This window comes from Clarias gariepinus, chromosome 5 (assembly GCF_024256425.1).
Source record: "Clarias gariepinus isolate MV-2021 ecotype Netherlands chromosome 5, CGAR_prim_01v2, whole genome shotgun sequence".
Classification (NCBI taxonomy): Eukaryota; Metazoa; Chordata; class Actinopteri; order Siluriformes; family Clariidae; genus Clarias; species Clarias gariepinus.
Genome location: NC_071104.1, coordinates 32,789,128 through 32,809,183, shown reverse-complemented (window position 1 = coordinate 32,809,183; position 20,056 = coordinate 32,789,128). Strand labels below are relative to the sequence as shown.

Here is a 20,056-nt window from a genome sequence, read left to right as displayed (position 1 = left end):
TCACTGTTGGTGCTGATTTATTTATTTATTTATGTACAGAAAATGTGTGTGTGTGCCAAAAACCTGTTTTGAAGAGATGCTTTTATATATATCGCCCCAAAATGGCAATTTTTTTACAACTTGCCAACATACTGTCTTGCTTTAAGCAATAATAATTGAAAATGTAAATAATTCACATTTCCTTATGAGCTGTGATACTAACGTTGTGTAAGCTTCTAGAAGAATATGAGCTTTAAAAATTGTTGCTTAAATCGGTTTTTGGTAAAAGCTTTAATAGCAAAAAATCTGTAGTGTCCGTAACTATGTCAAATTCATATTGCAATTTTGCTTCTTAGAATAATACACTTTGCCTTTTCATGTGGAAATCTAAATTGGCCAAGTGTTATCTGAATGGGAATTAAGATCATTTTCAAGATTTAAATTCAAAAACGTTACAGACATTACGGCCTAAAGCATGAAATTAAATTTAGCAAATGTGTTTCTTTTTATCTGATAAAAATATAAATGTGTATGCATTTATCGGGAGATAAGAAGCATTAAGTATTATGAAAAAATAGGTGTTATACAGTACGATCCTATCTGAAAATATGATCATACTGTATAACATAGGTGAGACACATTTTAGCACCAATACCATGTTTTGACTGAGAGTATGCGCATTGATTGTAAAGTTGGCTTCTTTGTAAGACGTGTAAAATTTCCTGCAAAAACCTAGAATGCCTAATAGAATTTTTAGATAAGTTTATTGATCCCAGAAGGGAAATTTAAGTCGCCAGCAGCTAAATAAGTAAAACTCATTGAAAACGGGTACATCAGGCTGAAAACTACAGAAACCCCATATAAGACGGCAGAGCGTCTACAGCGTCAAGATCTGCACGTGGGCAGAGCCGCGGATAAACCTCTAGGCCAAATTTCTTAAGTTATATTTGCATTGTACTGTATGCGTGAAAATGCTTTTACTTTCACTAGTAAACATAACCAGGAGTACTACTTTAGATTTCACAAAAGTTTTAAGTGATCTCTGTCTTCTGTCCACATATCTTCCTCGAAGATGATGGTTCGGCACTACTCTTCCAGGTTCTAATAATATGTTTTACAGTTTATTACCCAATTTTAGTAGTTTAAGTTGGTTTCTCTGCTTGATGCAGGCCAATAATTTTGCTATGACCACTGGATATGTCTTCTGTCAAACATATTCAGCTGTTCTTCTTTCTTCTGTTGAAGCATGTGATTTAAGGTTTCCTATTACACACTATTTAGGATTTAAATGTAAAAGAAGGAAATTGTCATACTGTACACAGGTGCAAACATGCTTGTATTTTTCCTCTTTCCTAAATTATAAATATTGGTCAAATAAAAGTAATTTAATCATTATTTTTTTTTAATGTAATAAGCTTTACAAATAGAGAACTGTGATGTGTATTCCTTTTATTGATGTACAGTACAGAGTCATAATACAAGTAAATTCAAAGACAATTAGAAGATAACAAGATAGTCTTTACACTGAAATGGTTTTATTCTGTGTCAGTCCGTTGCTCAGGACAACTTCTGCTTTACTACCATAACACTGCAAAGGAATTCTTCATGGAATCCTACAAGAGAAGGCCATTTAATCTGCGGATGTATATTTAAGGCACTCAGTATCATAAAAACTTGATCTTAGTGGATTAAAGAAATAATAAAAAAAAAAAAGGAAGCACATACATTCTCAATCACTCACAGGAACATACAAACACACTTCTGCAGCCACACACACACACACACTCACACACGCGGTAAGAAAGCTTTAAAGCTAAAGTGGTGACTGAATCTAGTCATCTAATCTTCAATCTGACAGCTGTAGGAAATAAAAGGTATGATGTTGTTGCTGGGTCCAGAGTAGTGATTTACCTGGAGGAACTATACAACATTTAAACAATCTAAACATCAGGCTTTGGTCGCTTTTTTTTTTTTTTTTTTGGCTAAACTGCCTCTGCTCCAAACAACTCCGTTTTTCATTCTACATCATTCAACACATTAACACTCTCATTCTGTTTGTATTTTGTTCGATTTTTATCCTTATGACAGAAATGTGCACAGCAACAGAGTTTTAACATGGACTACCTCTAAATAAAGCCGCTCCGCTGAACACAAGCAGGAGCAAAGTGGAGAATCCATGCTGTGAAAGTCACTGCTAAGCTTTTCACAAGATAGCTGAAGAATCATCACAGCCTATGGAGTAGTGGAGCTCCTGTACAGGTCTACATGTTGACGAATCTACAGATTCCTAATTCTATCTAGTAATCTAGACGTACTCTAGGAGCATGCTGATGCCAGAAAAGCTGTGCGGCTATAAAAAGAAAGAAAGAAAAAAAAAAACGTATTAGCACCTTTTTGAAAGGTCTCAAGACTATGACTGACTTGTCTGCATGGAAACAGAGAGTATGTGAAAGGAGACCTTAGCTGACATCACCCTCGTGATGCAATCCGTTTTTTCCGTTCATGTTATCTCATGGCTTGATACGCTGACAAAGATAACGGTCTACGCCACCATGTCTCTTACTGATTACCGCTGAGTCAGTCTAGGTGGTCTCCCTCCCTTACTCTTCTCCTCCATCTACTGCCATTGTCTCAATCATACGCACCATCTAAATCTAAATCGAAAAAAGACAATAATATGTAACAATAAAAAGTAACAATACATAGAGTAAAAAAACAACAAAAAAAAAACAATAAAATACAAAAATAGTGCTGAGCGCCTTGGACGAGGCTTAGCATGGTGCTATAATAAAACAATGTACAGCACTTAGTGACACACAAACACTGACACACAGTACATGTCAACTCAAAACGATTATAATGATGTTACGGAGAAATGCAATGATAGATAAAAAATACTTTAGGATAAAAAAAACAATAAAAACAATACATGTTGTGGTTCTCCCAGTAATAGTGTGAAGGAGTCCTGACTGTGACCTCTTCCTCCTCGTCACACCTTCTTTAAACCTCCTTTGTGCTGGACTTCATCTGCTCCACAGTCTCCTACGGGAATAAAACAAGCTCTTAGTCATCACCGCATAGTTATCTCTGGTCGCTATTCGCTGGACTTTTTTATACTCTGTGGTGGGAAGCCACTATAACAAAGCATGTAATTATAAAGTTGCTTTATAGAAACCCTATACTTAGTTCATAGCCCTATATACTGTAGTAGATAGAAGTGTAACTACTAAATTAAGGACATGACCCCATTTGACTGAATGAATTGTTTTCTTCTCACCGCATGAATTTGTTTTCTCTTTGCTGGTCCCTTATGGAAGGTGTGATAAAGCTTGTGAAATTTCAAACGCAATACAATAGCATTTTATTATTTACTTCTTTATCCTGAGGCTTATTATTTGGTGACTATAATAAAACGAATAAAAAATATTAAAGTTTCATTCGACTTTTTTTTTTCCTGGAAAATATTATTTTTAAATGAATAAAGCTTTATATACTTCCTGGACCAAAAAAACAAAGAGTCATGCACACTACTACAGTATTTTGTTGCACCATTTTTCGTTTTAATCACAGAACACATTCGCTGTGTCATTGTTTCAAATACCTTATGCTTGTGTGAAAATGATTCCCGAACCACTTTGCCTGTGCCATCAGGGAAGTAGATGTGATACCCTGGTCATTCAGTACATTCAGGTCGTCAGCTGACTTCATTTTATTGCCGCATAACGTTGCTGAGCCTAGACCTGACCAGATCATAAACCCTGCCTCTCGAGGCTTGTACAGTGGCCACTATGCATGATGGGTGCATCGCTTCATATGCTTCCCTTCTTACCCTGACACACACTTCACTGAGAAATAGGGTCAGCCTGAACTTATCAGACCACATGACCTTTCTCCATCGCTCCAAAGTCTAATCCTTATGCTTCCTAGCATACTGAAGGCTATTTTCCCGATTAGTCTCACTAACAAATAGTTTTCTTATCTTGTAAGATTTGATCTTGGGACTTTAGAGAGAAAGCGTTTAATATTTATAAACAGTAATTTATATGATTGATGTGTGATGGTCAGATCCAATGAGTAAACCTGATGTTTGTTGAGTTCAGCCACACGCAGACTCCACTCTTCCTCTGTCATCTCCTCATCTCCAGTAGCTGGCTGAAGAGCTGGGGTTTTCTCTATTGGACAGAATTTAGTTACAAGAATTGGAATTTGATATTAAAGAGCGCTTATTGAATTATTGAATTTGTAAAACTTAACAGTAAGAGTCTTCTCTCACTCTTCTTGACATACATATCTTTTATCTGACATACATATCTGTATCTTTTATAACTATCCTAGATATCGCACACTGCACATTTTAGATAAGTGTCTGCAACCATATCTTCTTGTTTTCTTTTTTATTCCAGAAGGAGGTGGGTGCAAACTTTTGACCTAAAGTTATAGCTTTATTACATCAAAGACATAAAAGAAATAAATGGTGATAAATGGACAACATATTAGGATAGTATTGTTAGATAATGCTCATGTCTTTCTAAAACAAATGACATTTAAACATTCTGTTTTTCTTTAGTAAAGTATTTAAGGGCATTTTGACATTATACTTAAATAAATATAAGTATACAAGGAACACATCTAAATGTCTCATATAAAGGCTTTTAGTTAATTCCCATTTGAACAACATGTTTCATCTTTGACCCTGATATCTTTCAAGAACTGTAAGCACAGTGATAAGGTTTAAAAGTTAAGTGGTGTAGGAAGTGTTGGAAATGGATTATATTCACTCTATACTGGAATGCCATATGTTGAAATCTATGCTTTTATTACTCGCGAGCACACATGCGCTTGTTATTTGTACACAATAGTGTTTACAGTGGACAGTTGGGTTCATTTCGCTAGTCATTAAAAATGTGATGCCGCTTACCGTCACAGGTCATGGCAGTGCAGACCCAGTTGCCACACGCGCAGACACAGAGGTTACAGTCCACCTGGGTCTCTGCTCCGTCTTCATAGGTCTCATCCTCTAAAGCACACTCTAAAACACACAGAATTATAGTCAAACTCCTCCAAAAACAATAACAACGCACTAATCATCTATTCAATCCTCTAAAACATTCTCTGCAACAAACACTCATCCTCTGAAATACACAATACACTAATCACTACATGCTCCGAAATACACAATACACTAATCACCACATCCTCAGAAATACACAATACACTAATCACTACATGCTCCGAAATACACAATACACTAATCACCACAACCCCCCGAAATACACAATACACTAATCACCACATCCTCAGAAATACACAATACACTAATCATCACATCCTCCAAAATACACAATACACTAATCACCACATCCCCCGAAATACACAATACACTAATCACCACATCCTCAGAAATGCACAATACACCAATCACTACATGCCCCAAATTACACAATGCACTAACCATCACATCCTCCAAAATACACAATACACTAATCATCACATCCTCCGAAATACACAACACACTAATCACCACAACCCCCCGAAATACACAATACACTAATCACCACATCCTCAGAAATATACAATACACTAATCACCACATGCTCTGAATTACACAATGCACTAACCATCACATCCTCCAAAATACACAATACACTAATCACCACATGCTCCGAATTACACAATGCACTAATCACCACATTCCCCGAAATACACAATACACTAATCACCACATGCTCCGAAATACACAATACACTAATCACCACATGCTCCGAATTACACAATGCACTAATCACCACATCCCCCGAATTACACAATGCACTTATCCCCACATCCTCAGAAATACACAATACACTAATCACTACATGCTCCGAAATACACAATACACTAATCACCACATCCTCAGAAATACACAATACACTAATCACTACATCCTCCGAAATACACAATACACTAATCACTACATGCCCCGAAATACACAATACACTAATCACCACATCCCCCAAAATACACAATACACTAATCACCACATCCTCAGAAATGCACAATACACCAATCACTACATGCCCCAAATTACACAATGCACTCATCACCACATGCTCCGAAATACACAAAACACTAATCACCACATCCTCAGAATTACACAATACACTAATCACCACAACCCCCCGAAATACACAATACACTAATCACCACATCCTCAGAAATATACAATACACTAATCACCACATGCTCTGAATTACACAATGCACTAACCATCACATCCTCCAAAATACACAATACACTAATCATCACATCCTCCAAAATACACAATACACTAATCACCACATCCCCCGAAATACACAATACACTAATCACCACATCCTCAGAAATACACAATACACTAATCACTACATGCCCCGAAATACACAATACACTAATCACCACATGCTCCGAAATACACAACACACTAATCACCACAACCCCCCGAAATACACAATACACTAATCACCACATCCTCAGAAATATACAATACACTAATCACTACATGCCCCAAATTACACAATGCACTCATCACCACATGCTCCGAAATACACAAAACACTAATCACCACATCCTCAGAATTACACAATACACTAATCACCACATGCACAGAATTACACAATACACGAATCATCACATCCTCCAAAATACACAATGCACTCATCACCACATTCCCCGAAATACACAATACACTAATCACCACATGCTCCGAATTACACAATGCACTAATCACCACATTCCCCGAAATACACAATACACTAATCACCACATGCTCCGAAATACACAATACACTAATCACCACATCCTCAGAATTACACAATACACTAATCACCACATGCTCCTTAAGACACAATGCACTAATCACCACATCCTCCTAAACATTCTCTGGAACACACCACACACTAATCCCTCTTTATCCTAAACATTCTGTATAACACACGCCACACTTATCGCTCATCCTTCGAAATTCTTAAACTAATCATGTATCCCTCACACAATGCACTAATCAACCCATTAATGAAAACACACTATGCGTTAATCTCCAATCCTCCAAATACAATTTGTTTTCTAAAATACAGCATGGCAATCATCCCTTCTTACAAATGACATCTCTAAACAACTGCATCTCTAAACAAACAAGCTTTCATAAACACACAAAAAGCTTGAAGTGTAACATCTCCTCTATCTGCATGCATCGTGTTTATACAGTATGTGTGCAAAGAGTATATAATTGCATTTAAAGACAAAGTGCACATTTTAACTGACGGCTGTGACGCCTCTGACTGTATGTAACTGTGCTAAATGTACAGGAATTATACAGAACTGTTATATACAGTAACCGGAGTCCAGTCTCAGCAGCTATCCCGAGAAACAGCCTTCCAAAGAATCTGCTATCAATTTTACAGAGTGACGTCTGAATTCCACGTGACATCACGCCCGGCCTTTTTATATAACTGCAGTTTCACCTTTCTCCTTCCATTTTATTCTCTATCTCTCTCTCTCTCTCTCTCTCGTATTCGCTGGACTGGTATTTTTTCTTGTCTATTGTCATATTTGGTGATACGTTTTTTTAGGAACCACATCTAGCACTGTGTGTGCGTGTGTGTGTGTATGTGTGTGTGTGTACTGTATAAAGAGATGTGGCCTGACAAAGTGTTTACACTGTCCCTCCCCCTGAACTCTCACCTACTTCTACAGTGCAACAGTCAGTAAGCAGCAGCTACAGCAGGGCTTGTGTACGCATGAGTGCATGTGTGTGTGTGTGTGTGTGTGTCTCACTTTTCTCTGGAGGGTTAAATCCTGGACGTAGGCAGTTAAGGAACTCATCAAAGCTCAGCTTCCAGTCAGCGTTCTGGTCCGAGAGCTCGATCAATGCGTCCACACACAGACTCCTGACATACACACAACACACACACACACACACACACACACACTCTGTGTGACTGCACTGTGATTTAGCCACTACATTTTATTAGAATGCAACAAAACATTTACACAAAAATATAAATCACATACACACACGCATGCGCACACACATTCCTGTGATGTAGACACTGTGTGCTGTGTCTAGACGTGTGTGTTTGTTTAATGTGTACTGTGTGTACTGTTTAATATTTTTCAAGCACTGAAGCTTCTTGTTCCTACAGCACGCCTTAGCTCATTTTTTGCACAGTACAGGATGAAAAACTGTGGATCCAGCTGCACACACACACACACACACACACACACACACACACACACACACGTACACTAAGGAAGCGACAGTTTGGCAGTGGAATGTCTGGCCGCTGTATGGACTGACTGTTGGCGAGGATTTTCCCGTCCTGTTTCTCTTACAGGCTAAACGGAGGCGGTGTGAACCCACACGACCCCGACTGGAACTTTCACACACAGTGTGTATGAGCTGTGGATGTAATGCAGGGTTCAGCACGCATACTGTATTTACATGCACTATGTTACACAAAGTCTTATTTGATTTGTTGAATTAAATTTTTATGTAAAGCGTCACTTATCAAAGGCACTTTGTCTGTTTTTTAAATATTGTTGTTATTGGTGTAACTTGTATGTTAGTAACACTAAGGCTAAACCAATAATTAAATACTACTCTTAACACTTAAGCACTATCTTTATCACATCAGTTAAACTGCAGGCCGCTCACGACTAAAGCACAACAAGCCTGAACCCACACACCAATAATTAATTTGATCAACTTTAGCTTTAAAGGGATCATCCAGAAACATTTTTAATTAAATGTTAATATGATCTTCAGGGTCCTAATGAAAAGTTTGTAATATATTTAATAAAACATTCTCAATGATTGTGTAAAAAAAACACTAATTTTACCTGGTAAAAACTAGCTCTGTTCTTAGCAACCTGTTTCAGTACATGTTCCTTTAAATGCTTATTATCTCTGCTGAGCCCGCCCCCCCCAGTTCTGTGGGGCGTGTCTTCACAACACACGTGGGGTATAGCCACGGGAGTGTAGTCTAGTGCGGGCAATGCTTTGGGCTGCATTACCCACAAAGCATTGCCCACAACACAGTGCTTTGTGGGTAATGCAGTCCAAACTGGAAAATGCTGGAATATAGAGCCTGAGCCTGTTTTTGGTTTGATTTAAGTACGGAACCTACACGGAAGTTTGTAATATCGCCTGACAACGCAGAAATTAAAAGAATGGACATGCATCGACTCGATTTGTCTCTCATCACTGCATGGGCATGAATTAACGGGCTGCGCTGCCGCAGGCGACAACAACGTAAAGCGGAGAAACTTACCGAGAGAGATACGGACGCGATGTGTTTACTGATGTGTTTACATGACTTCTTAATCTTCGACAGACATCGTTATAAACCATCTAACGTAACAAAGGTAAGCATAATATAGTTTTTCCGACTACGTACACAGTTTGCAACTAGACAATCACCTTAATGCATTGTTTATTATAAATGTGCGATTAGGGATTATATAGAGACGGATGTACATAGAGAAGAAGCCATAACCATGTTCTATGAGAGTATAAGTTAACTTACACTCCGCATTCATCGTGATTATTAGAAAAGGCGATCTGCAAAGATATATAGAAAAAGAAATTACTTACTGAGCCTGGTGAAGATGAAGCAGGAACACGTAGCGTTAGTATAGATCCATTTTTTAGGAGCTGCTTCCTAGCAAAACCTGCTTTATATTGACCCGCGTTTATAAAGCAGTCTGGTGAAAAATGATTATCGCAAACATGAACGCATTTAGGTAGATCAGCGGGGACGTTAGCTTCAAAAACTAAATTCAGCCACTGCGTCCTCAGTGGCTCAGATACCTAACCCTAGGTAGGTACCCTAGGTCACTAACCCTTAGGCGCCATTTTGCTTCACCGGCGAAAAACAATGGCTGACAGCTTCTTCTCACTCGGGGCGGGTCTTTGCTAAAACACCAGTGTCAATCAACTAGTGTAGGAGCGCCCTCTGTCGGTTTGGCGTCACATCGACAGGCATTTGTGATTGGCCTGATTTCAGAAGGGGCATGTTATTGTAATAAATGAAAAGAAAACCACTGGGCGGCTCTTTATCATCGTAGAGTGGTTGTGTACGCACTCTCCTAACACACAGTTCAGTCCAAACAGCTTAAAAAAGTGCATGTAGGCCCGTATGACTTTAATTACAGAACGTTCAGTACATTTAACCACTATACTGCTGTTGTATATGTTCACTCACTCACTCGCTCATCGTCTATAACGCTTTATCTTGTATACAGAGTCGCAGGAGACTTAGGGCACGAGGCAGGGTACACCTTAAATGGGGTGAAAATCCGACACAGGGCACACACTTACACACACTCCGGACGGTTTGGGAACGCCAATCAACCTAATGGACTGTGGAAGGAAACTGGATAACCCAGAGCAAACACACAAGCATGAGGAGAACATGCAAACAGACTCCGTGGCGGGAATCAAACCCGGACCCTGGAGGTGCAAAGCGACAGTGCTAATCACAAGCTATACGTGTTATACGTTTACTCATGCATTGTCTATACCACTTTATCCTGTATTCAGTATTGCAGCGAGACCTGGAGCCTATCCCAGGGTACTTAACCACGAGGAGGGGTACACCTATCGCCAGGCACACACACCTACACACACTCACACACCCATTCACGGTTAATTTGGGAAGGCCAACTAGCCTAATCTGCATGTCTTTGGACTGTGGAAGGAAACTGGAGTACTCGGAAAGCCACCAAGCACGGGGAGAACATGCAAACTCCATGCACACACGGGAGACGGGAATCGAACCCGGACCCTGGAGGTGCAAAGCCTAATTACAAAGTATAAATAAGCTAGAAACATAAATTAATTTTAAATCAACCTTCATTGTTTTGTCTATTTGTGCCTGTGTGTGTGTACAGTACGCGTGCCTGTGTGTGTGCTCCCCGGGTGTGTTTTTACCTGAGCAGGCGGTTGTTCTCCTCCTCTGCGTATGAGTGCAGCTCCACCGCTGACTCGTTGTGCTGGATGAAGCTCAGAAGCTCGGCAGAGTCCATCTGCAAGTCACCGTTATCGTAGTTCTGTAACATAAAGAGTCCATCAGTGCTTCATCACCCTCGTGGTAACAGACATGGCCCTTATAAAGTGTCAATGTCAGGTTCAGCTTGGACACGCAATTCACCCCCGGATTCTGTCTCACTGACAGAACTGACAACATGTTTCGATGCCAAATGGCACACGCCGTGGTGCAAAGCATATTGACGTTAAATTACGAGAATGAGTCAAAAATTATCCGCACTGCTCTTAGGGACCGAACGGGTGAAGGTCCAATGGAGCGAGATCGGGACTCCAGGGGAGGACAGTGTGTGTGTGTGTGTGTGTGTGTGTGTGTGTAGTCACAATCCCCTCAGATATCAGTCCTCTGTGTTTAATCTGGAGTTTATGCTTCAGCTCTTCAATAAGCATCTCACTGTAACGGGCACTGTAAATTTTTGAACCTTTTTCCTGATTATGTTCCAATACTGACCCTTGAGAATAAAAAAAATAAATAAATAAAACTTAAGCATCAATTTCCCAGCTGATGATTGACTTTTTAAAATTTTTCCTTCCTCTGCCGTTTAACAATCATGTTATAATAGTTAAATCATAATAGAAGTAGGGCTTTTTAGCTGACTTTGGAGCTCTATTTCTGGTTACAGTGATGGCTCAGCCTGCTACGGAGTACAGTACAGTAGGTTTCAATCAATCAGAATCTTTGTTTTATTTATTTTTTTAAATATTGTTTAAAAAGTCACTTTAAAAAAAAAAAACAATATTACTTTAAATCTCTGTTTGCAGCAATTTTAGATTTATTAAGTTTTATATAGACAAAAAAACATACATAGTTAAGTTATTATTAGTAGTCTAATGAATTTTTCTTAATTCAAAGCTGTTCATTCAGAATTATTGGCACCCTTGGTAAAAAGTGGTGTAAAAACAATAACGTGTTTATGGTTAATTAGCTGTATTTCATATTGAAAAGCATGCTGAAATCTAAACTTTACATTAGGAAAACCTGCTAAACATTAAACGTAATTATATCGGTTTAATAAATTAAGTACATTGGCCTGGGACAATTATGGGACATTTCTGTAACAGGAAAATAACTTCACAGTGGTAACAGTATGCATGTTTTGCACGAGCATGCACCACATTTGTTATTTTTCTATAACAGCCTGCTGTCATATTTTACCCTTTTCCATGATTAACCTGACATATAAAGCTTTAAAAGGCTGTGCCAACCTAAGAAGTGGGTAACCTTCCACTTCTCTTCAGGATAACATTTTATAGTGAGGTATTGATCATTATGTATACGGTTTCACACACTCAAGACGGTGATCGGGGGTCATTAATCATTCGCAGTTGCTACAGGTTTAATTAAAACACTTAGGCCTGATAAGCGATTGTTTACTGGATTATCTTACACAATGCATAAAGGAACTGATGACAACATGCAAGAGCGGTGGAGCCTGAGGTTAAAGGCCATAGAGAGTTAGATGTAGCCTTGTATGTTCTAACTGAACAACACTGGTTTGAAGCCAATATAAAAAATCATCCATCATGACATGAAGGTAAAATAAATGTATTCATGAATTAATTTTCTAACATTTTTGCATACATCATATACAATGTATGTGCACTGAAAGTTCTACTGTAGATGTCCTCTTTATCTCTCAGTGCTTTATCTGCACACACAGAATTTGGCTGGCTTTCTGTAACACTGCAACTCATTAATCAACCTTTTCTTAACCAGTAGGATTTAACAAAAGTGTCAAAACACTGTCATGCAAAAATAAGTCAGGGTTCACACATACAGGACATAAAAATCTAAGACATTGCACAAGCCTATATCTGTAAAGAAATATTTTTACTTAGCTAAATTTTATCTTCTACTGTATTTCTTTTTATTCATATTTCTTATAAATAAGTTTTTACTTTTAAGGTCACTGGTGGTCGTGTAATCATTGCACTGCATACCGTACTGTGTATTACTTTGTATGTGACAAATAAAAATTGAATTTGAAATAATTTCAATTTAATCAATGTTGCTAAATGTATTTTTTTATATTTCATATGTAATTAATTCAAATAATGTTTATTATTACCCATAATTTAGTCGCACACTAAAATTGCATTCAACCACCTTTAGATTTGACTGCAGCACATCTTGTGGTGGCCAAAATGATTCCTCATGCTTGAGTCCTGGAATAGGCCTGTGCCATCAGGGAACAAAAATCTCCAGAGATGTGATACCCTGGTCATTCAGTACATTTTATTGCCACATAGCGTTGCTGAGTCTGGACCTGAGTAACTGAAGCAACATCAGATCATAACACTGCCTTCAGAAGCTTGTACAGTAGAGTGGACACTATGCATGATGGGTTCATCGCTTCACTCTGAACCCCTCAGACCACATGACCTTTATGCTTTCTAGCAAATTGAGGCATTTTTTTCCTGATTAGTCTCACTGAAGAGTGGTTTTCTTATGGACACATTTTCCATTTTTCACTATTAAACATAGCTATGGTTTTAACTGTTGATTTATTTACTATCCAACCTCACCAATGGTTTGAATTATCTCCTTTTATGATTTTATATGACCACATTTCTTCCACAAAGGTGATGGTTCTTTGCTTAATGCAGCCCAATGATTTGACCCATTTGACTTTCCTTTGGCCAGGCAGTATATATTGATCCTCTGACAAGCGCAGTGACAATCATACAATAATAAACTTAGATAATTTACAAATCTAAGGACTTTTTTGGAGGGTTTTTGTAGACTACACATAGTAACAGAGCCTAAAGCATCCCCAGATCTGGATAATCTATAAAAAATTAATCATAATGAAAATCCGCACACACAAACAAACAAATAAACACATACATACATACATAAAATAAAACAAATCTTGCTTTGACTTTCTTCCAGTTTCATAAGCATAAACACAGCAATAACTGAGGTTAGTCAGGCTTAAAAATGTATGAAAGCTGGACCGCTATGTGTGCTTTTCTCCCACTGCAAATGTCACACTCATATTGAGTTGTTGGAGAGCTGTGTGCATTAATAATACAAACAGAAACCTCAGCCGAAATACAGGGTGTCTCATAAGTCCAGCATTATAAAGTCAGCGTCTATTTTTACATTTTTACGGCCCATGATGTATTACAGCAGGACATAACCAATCCAAATCATTTTACTGGAAATGAAGGACAACAAAAAGGCAGGTAAAAATGAAGAAAATTCGAATGTCCTTAAACTCACCTTGAAGTACTTGAGCAGGATGTCAGTGAAGTTGGAGCCTTTGGTGAACCAGCCGTCTGGCACGACTTCGGTCTGCAGCCACTCGATCACACGCCTGCGCAGTTCGTTACGGTCGCCAACATAGCAGACCACTGCAGGGACACACAGTACTTTTGTTAAAAAAAAAAGAAAGAAAAAAGTACAGTACTGAAGATCACTTAAGTGCCCAGGGAAGTTGCATTGCTTGGTTTGATAATGAAAGTACTGTAAGAGCTTTTCCACATGCATATTTTCTCTACATTTCTTTACCCATTAATTCAATTGTTTAATCACAAATTTCGGATGTGATCAGAAAAAACTGAGATAACATCAGGAGAAACGCTTGAGAGGTATACTATATGCCACGGAGTCCGATAGTCTTTAAGTGTGTTAAAAGGAGCATGCTACTGTATGAGCATCTTTAGAGTTTAAACTTTCTCGAATGTTTCTTACATGCAGAACTATCATTTTGGCTGCAAGCTACTCAGAAAAGTTAACACCGTAATTCATATTAAACATCATGAAAATATTATGATATGATACCAGAGATCATGATGTGCTAGTGTGTACATGCAATGCACTTAGTCAATTATCTTGTTATTGCATTGTAAGTTTTAGATGATTGCACTATTTGTGTCGATGTTGTGGTTAATTTGTTTTTTATCACAATTTGTTTATCACAAGCTGTCTTTTCCAAGATCATTGTCCTGGATGTGTATATACTAATGCACCTAATGCTATTCCACAATTTAAAGCGTATCCCTGTGTTTCAGCATGACAAATTATGCTCACGAACACTGAGATTATAGTATAGGATTTAATACAACTTCTTGTTTAAACTAATGTTGCGCAATATTATTCAGCTTAAGTTCAAGGTCAGGATCTTGTGACTGAGACACGTCAAAATTTTCTGCATACTACAGTAAGTGCGGCTTAAATAGAGTGTGAGTCTGTAATTACATCTGTCGCACAGCTGTGTGTGACGCCTCTCTACACATGCTTAACTCAACAACCCTTAATCTACAACAATACAAGTATTAACAGACATAAATTCCCCCAACACTACAAGTTCACTTGTTTCTGTATCACTTTTTCCCCGTTTTTCCTAGTAAGAGAATGAAGAGAAGCTGCTCATGTATAGCCGATCAGTTAATATGTTAACGTGGAGAGATATCAGACTGTACAGTACACTTACCTGGACTGGAGGAAGCCTTCTCTGTTTTCCGCTCTGCAACAAAAAAAAAAAAAAAGAAGAGAATTCCTGCTTATTTTTGCTTTGATACTTAGCAATAAATGACTGTAGTGTCCATGTCAGCAGTGTTATTATTATTGTAAGGTAGAATGTCAAAAAAACTGGAATGAGAAAAAAAGCGTTGTGTAGCGTGCAGAATGATTTCAAAGAAAAAAATTGCAGTTTACAGCATCATCTGCCTCTTCTACCAGCTTTAGTTTCACTTTGATACTCACAGACACCTTCATATCATAGCACAGTATCATAATATCACAAATAAACTATGAGTTTGCTATATTTTGTACTAAAACTCAACCAACATGTTTTCAAAACTAAGTTTCCTACTTAAATTACACAAAAAAGCTGCAGCATTCCTGTAACACTGTGGGAGATGGAGTTATAGCATTTTGCAGAATCTTACACTGAAATTAAACATTTAATTAAAAACTATTTTAACAATTGTAACTTGGGATTTTTATATGCACTGTATACTGTCCCATTTGTTCGTCTATGATCCCGAATGGTTATAACACAGTTCAAACCCCCAATGGAGGATTGGTTGGAGCAAATGTACCCTGCCACTCATGTTCGGGATAACTTTGTAACTGCGTGGTTGTTTTTTAATAAATGAAGATCTCCTCTGCAGCACAGGTTCCTCTGAAGTTTTGGTCTTGCTTTCATGAAAACAGTTTCATCATGGTGCTTGATGGGTTTTGCAAATTCACTCGACACAATACTGTTCCTGCAGGACAGCTGACCTCCTCTTCTTAAAATATGAACTGATTGATTGTTGATGTTGTGACATAATTACCTTAATTCCATAGGGTAATTTTATAGTTTTGAAATCCCCAATATTTTTGTAGAAAGTAGAAAATAAATCACTACACAAAAACAAAGAAATATGCAACTGATCCCAAACTTTTAAGCACTAGTGTATATTGTGCATTAGGACTCACAAATGCAGCAACACCATTACAGAGTATTGATTTGAAAGTCAAACAGAAGGTTACACTACAGTATCCCACATAGATGTGTTAAGGAAATCCATATTGCATAATGTCCTATTTCACAGTGACTCATAAAAAAATGAAGAAGTTTGAAGCTGCTAAAAGGTTATGAAGTGGTTTTAAAATTGGAAGTTTTATTATAGACTTTTATATATTTTGTATATATATATATATATATATATATATATATATATATATATATATATGTATACATATTTTATATAAATTGGAAGTTTTATTATAGACAGTCTTGTGTACCGGAGAAAAACATTTTGCCAAGAATGAGTAAAAGTCTGTTTTTTTTTTTTTGCGTTCTGTTGTCCAAATATACTACAAATTTTTATTTAATATGAAATTTTAGTTCAATTACTGAAATGTCTACACTTGTAAGCTGCTTTAGCAATTTGAATAATTTCTATCATGGACAGTTTGGGGATTTTACCGAATCTACCGATTAGCCTATCAAACAGTATTTGGGATACAGGCTAACGTACCCTCTTCTTCAAAACATGTGGATTACTTTATAAGCCAGCATTTTATTATCTAACACACATGTGGACAGCTACACAGAAGTCATCTTTTTTTTTTTTTTATAAATTTAGTCCTGTCCAATTCTTTTTTTCCCCGATTTTTCTCCCCAATCTAGTCGTGGCCAATTCCTCCCCGTCACTAGGGGGCTCCCACATTAAGGCTACAACCACCACTCAGTCGGGAGGACGAAAGCTATCCCGTGTGTCCTCTGAACCACGTGACGCGAGCCGACCGCATCTTTTCGAACTGCTCGCTCACGCACCGTTAGGGGCGGAGTAACACACGCGAGCTCACAGACGCCCCTGATTGGCTGTAGAGCCGTGACTAATGTGGGAGCACAAGTACCTCTCATCCCTCCCACCTGAGAGAGCTCGGCCAATCATCTCTCTCTGTGCCTCCGGCTGTGAGAGGAAAACAGCATCACCCAGGGTTCAAACCAGCGATCTCTGGATGATAGGGCGACACAGAAGTCATCTTAACGAAAATGTATTATAATCAGAACATTGAAGCGTAACACTAAAAATACAGCTTAAAAATACTTTCTGTCTCTTTGATTTACAATTTACAGACAACACAATGTAAAAAATCTTTCATTCTTGTTGTATAAAATTCTTGTTCTATATAGTACCACATTTTATAATGGAACATTTGACACAGGGATTATCTTAGAGAGGTACAGTACAAGCTGATATGATAATGTGTGATAATGTGTGATCTGGGAGGCCGGTGTCAGGCCACTGTTCAACCGTCAGGTAAATGAGTTCATTCTAATCAGTCAAGCAGGTTCACACCAGTTGTATCTGCCCAGCTCTGTCCACTGATAATACATTGATTGATCACGATTCCTGCCTGGCCAATTTTTTACTTTTACTTTTTCAGTAAAGTAAGCAGACTATTAAACATGTACAATGTTAAGATCTACAATATCAAGGTCTACAAATATGCCTAAACACCCTGTCTAAAGCCAGATAACTATCAGAGTGTAGTTCAGGATTATCAGCAATCAAGACTACAGTACATACAGTATCTCCTTTAGTGAACTCAGTGTACCATGATAGAGGGGTTCAGTACAACTCGACACACAACTCAGTGTTTTACGTAATGTTTAATATTGTAATTTCCTTTTCATAATCCCTTGAAATAATAAAATAAAATCCACGCATGTAGTTTACAAATATAATGAACAAGTACGACGAGTCGCCTACATACTGTACGAATGAGTTTCGTCCCGGGAGCTCGTTCGTAAGTCCAATTTGTTTGTTAAGTCCAATAAACATTGTCTAGGTTCGAGGATACCAACAGAACTAGATACACAGTATAGAATAAAACAGTGATCTCCAGAATCATACTGATGGTTAAACAATTCATGTTGAAAGAACGGGTCTGGCATTTTTACACCTCGCTACATTCTCTTAATTATTTTCATTTTTCAACTTTTGTTTCCATCGTTATTGCTTGGCAGTACCAGATTCATTGACTGCTTTTATGTTTGCTTCTTGCGTGACAATGTGTGCTGGCATGTGATCCAACTTCAACAATTGAACTTGCACAAACACATGTTCGTATCTTTAAAAGTTCGTAACTTGAATGTTCGTATGTGGGGCACTTACTGTACTGTATATAAACACTAGCTTCATTATTTCTATCTGTACAATTATTTTTCTTGCAATTTATTGAAGGTTTTTTTTTTTCGATTTTTGAAAGTTTGACTTGTAAAACATTTGTATTAAAAATCATAAATGAGATTCATGTTGGCATTATTTGAAGGCTATATGCATATCTAAACTCATTAAATTCAAGCGATCAGTCTAACAGCTTGTAAATTTAATGCATTTATGTTTTTTTGTTGTTGTTGTTTTAAGTTAGCTATACAGAAAGACATGGCACCATAAAAGAGCCATTCACAAAAAAATTTAAGAAATTAGCTTTAGAACTGCACCTTAGGCTACCTATTGTAAAAGATGAGTCACGGCTGGGTTAATACATGTCTAAGCCCATGCCTTCGGATAGTTTTTCAGATTCCGAATCTTGTTCGGAACAGGCTATGTGTTTTTTTGTTTGTTTTTTTCTGTGGAAGAAGTATATTGAGTTTCACATAATATTAGGGGCACCCTATATTAAACCAAAAGAAAGCAATATACTGTATTCCCTTTAAAAAACAAAACAAAAGAAAAACAAAACACTGAAAGGTCCCACTAGGGTGCTCCGGCATTAAATAAGACATAATAAAGTGCCCTCTAACGTTCTCCAGTGGTACATAAAACATAATCAAGTGCTCTACAGGATGCCTGTACAGACGGGAAAATGTAATAAAGTGCTTTAATGAAAACGAAATGCCCTTTAGGGTGTTGCTAAATGCAAGGACGTGTGATGAATTTCCCCTAAGAGTGCCACCACGTGAGAGGAGGCATGGTAAAATGGTCTCTAAGAAGCCCTTCCAGTAACACGTGATGCACTGCCCTCTAGGGTTCCCTTTGATGGCCTTCTAGGGGAGAAAATGAGCTAAAGTGCCATATTGGTGTCCCTACATCCCTACAAACAAAATGTAGGGTCTGACATGATTCCCCTAGGTCCAAAACAAGGCCCTGTGACATAAAAGTGAGGAAATGCCTCATTGGATGGTCTTTTATGAAATAAAATGAGATGCAGAGCTCTATAGGGTCTGTTCAAAATATGAAAATGAGATAAAGCGCCCTCTAGTGTCCCACCTCTGCAGTGGCCGTCATGTGCTACTTGGATCTTCAGTCCAGTAAGGCAGGCGTCTCTGTGAAGCTCACAGTGGTTTCTGTACGTCTTCCCGTTACTGCCACACACGGAACGCTTATGAGGCTTACATTGCTGTGAAGGAACAAAGAAAAACAAAAAAAAATGTAAAAAAATAAAATAAATTATAAGCAGAAAATGCTAACAAGCAACGATCAATTACTTTTAATAATTTCTTGTTTAAATAAGTGATCATGGATACAGTCATTTAAATAGGGAGCATATATCGTATATATGTG

General features: G+C 37.8%; 1 protein-coding gene across 1 annotated transcript in view; it reads right to left on the bottom strand.

The window, feature by feature from the left end:
- Positions 1-1,411: 1,411 nt before the first annotated feature.
- Positions 1,412-20,056, bottom strand: part of fstl1b (follistatin-like 1b) — a 247,162-nt gene continuing 228,517 nt past the window's right edge. Inside the window, exons 5-12 of the mRNA XM_053495851.1 lie at positions 19,763-19,892; positions 15,481-15,513; positions 14,268-14,398; positions 10,928-11,046; positions 7,771-7,883; positions 4,898-5,008; positions 4,060-4,151; positions 1,412-3,021 (exon numbers count right to left, since the gene is read on the bottom strand). Of these exons, the coding sequence (XP_053351826.1) occupies positions 2,980-3,021; positions 4,060-4,151; positions 4,898-5,008; positions 7,771-7,883; positions 10,928-11,046; positions 14,268-14,398; positions 15,481-15,513; positions 19,763-19,892 (771 nt within the window). The 3' untranslated portion in view covers positions 1,412-2,979. The remainder of the gene's footprint in view (positions 3,022-4,059; positions 4,152-4,897; positions 5,009-7,770; positions 7,884-10,927; positions 11,047-14,267; positions 14,399-15,480; positions 15,514-19,762; positions 19,893-20,056) is intronic.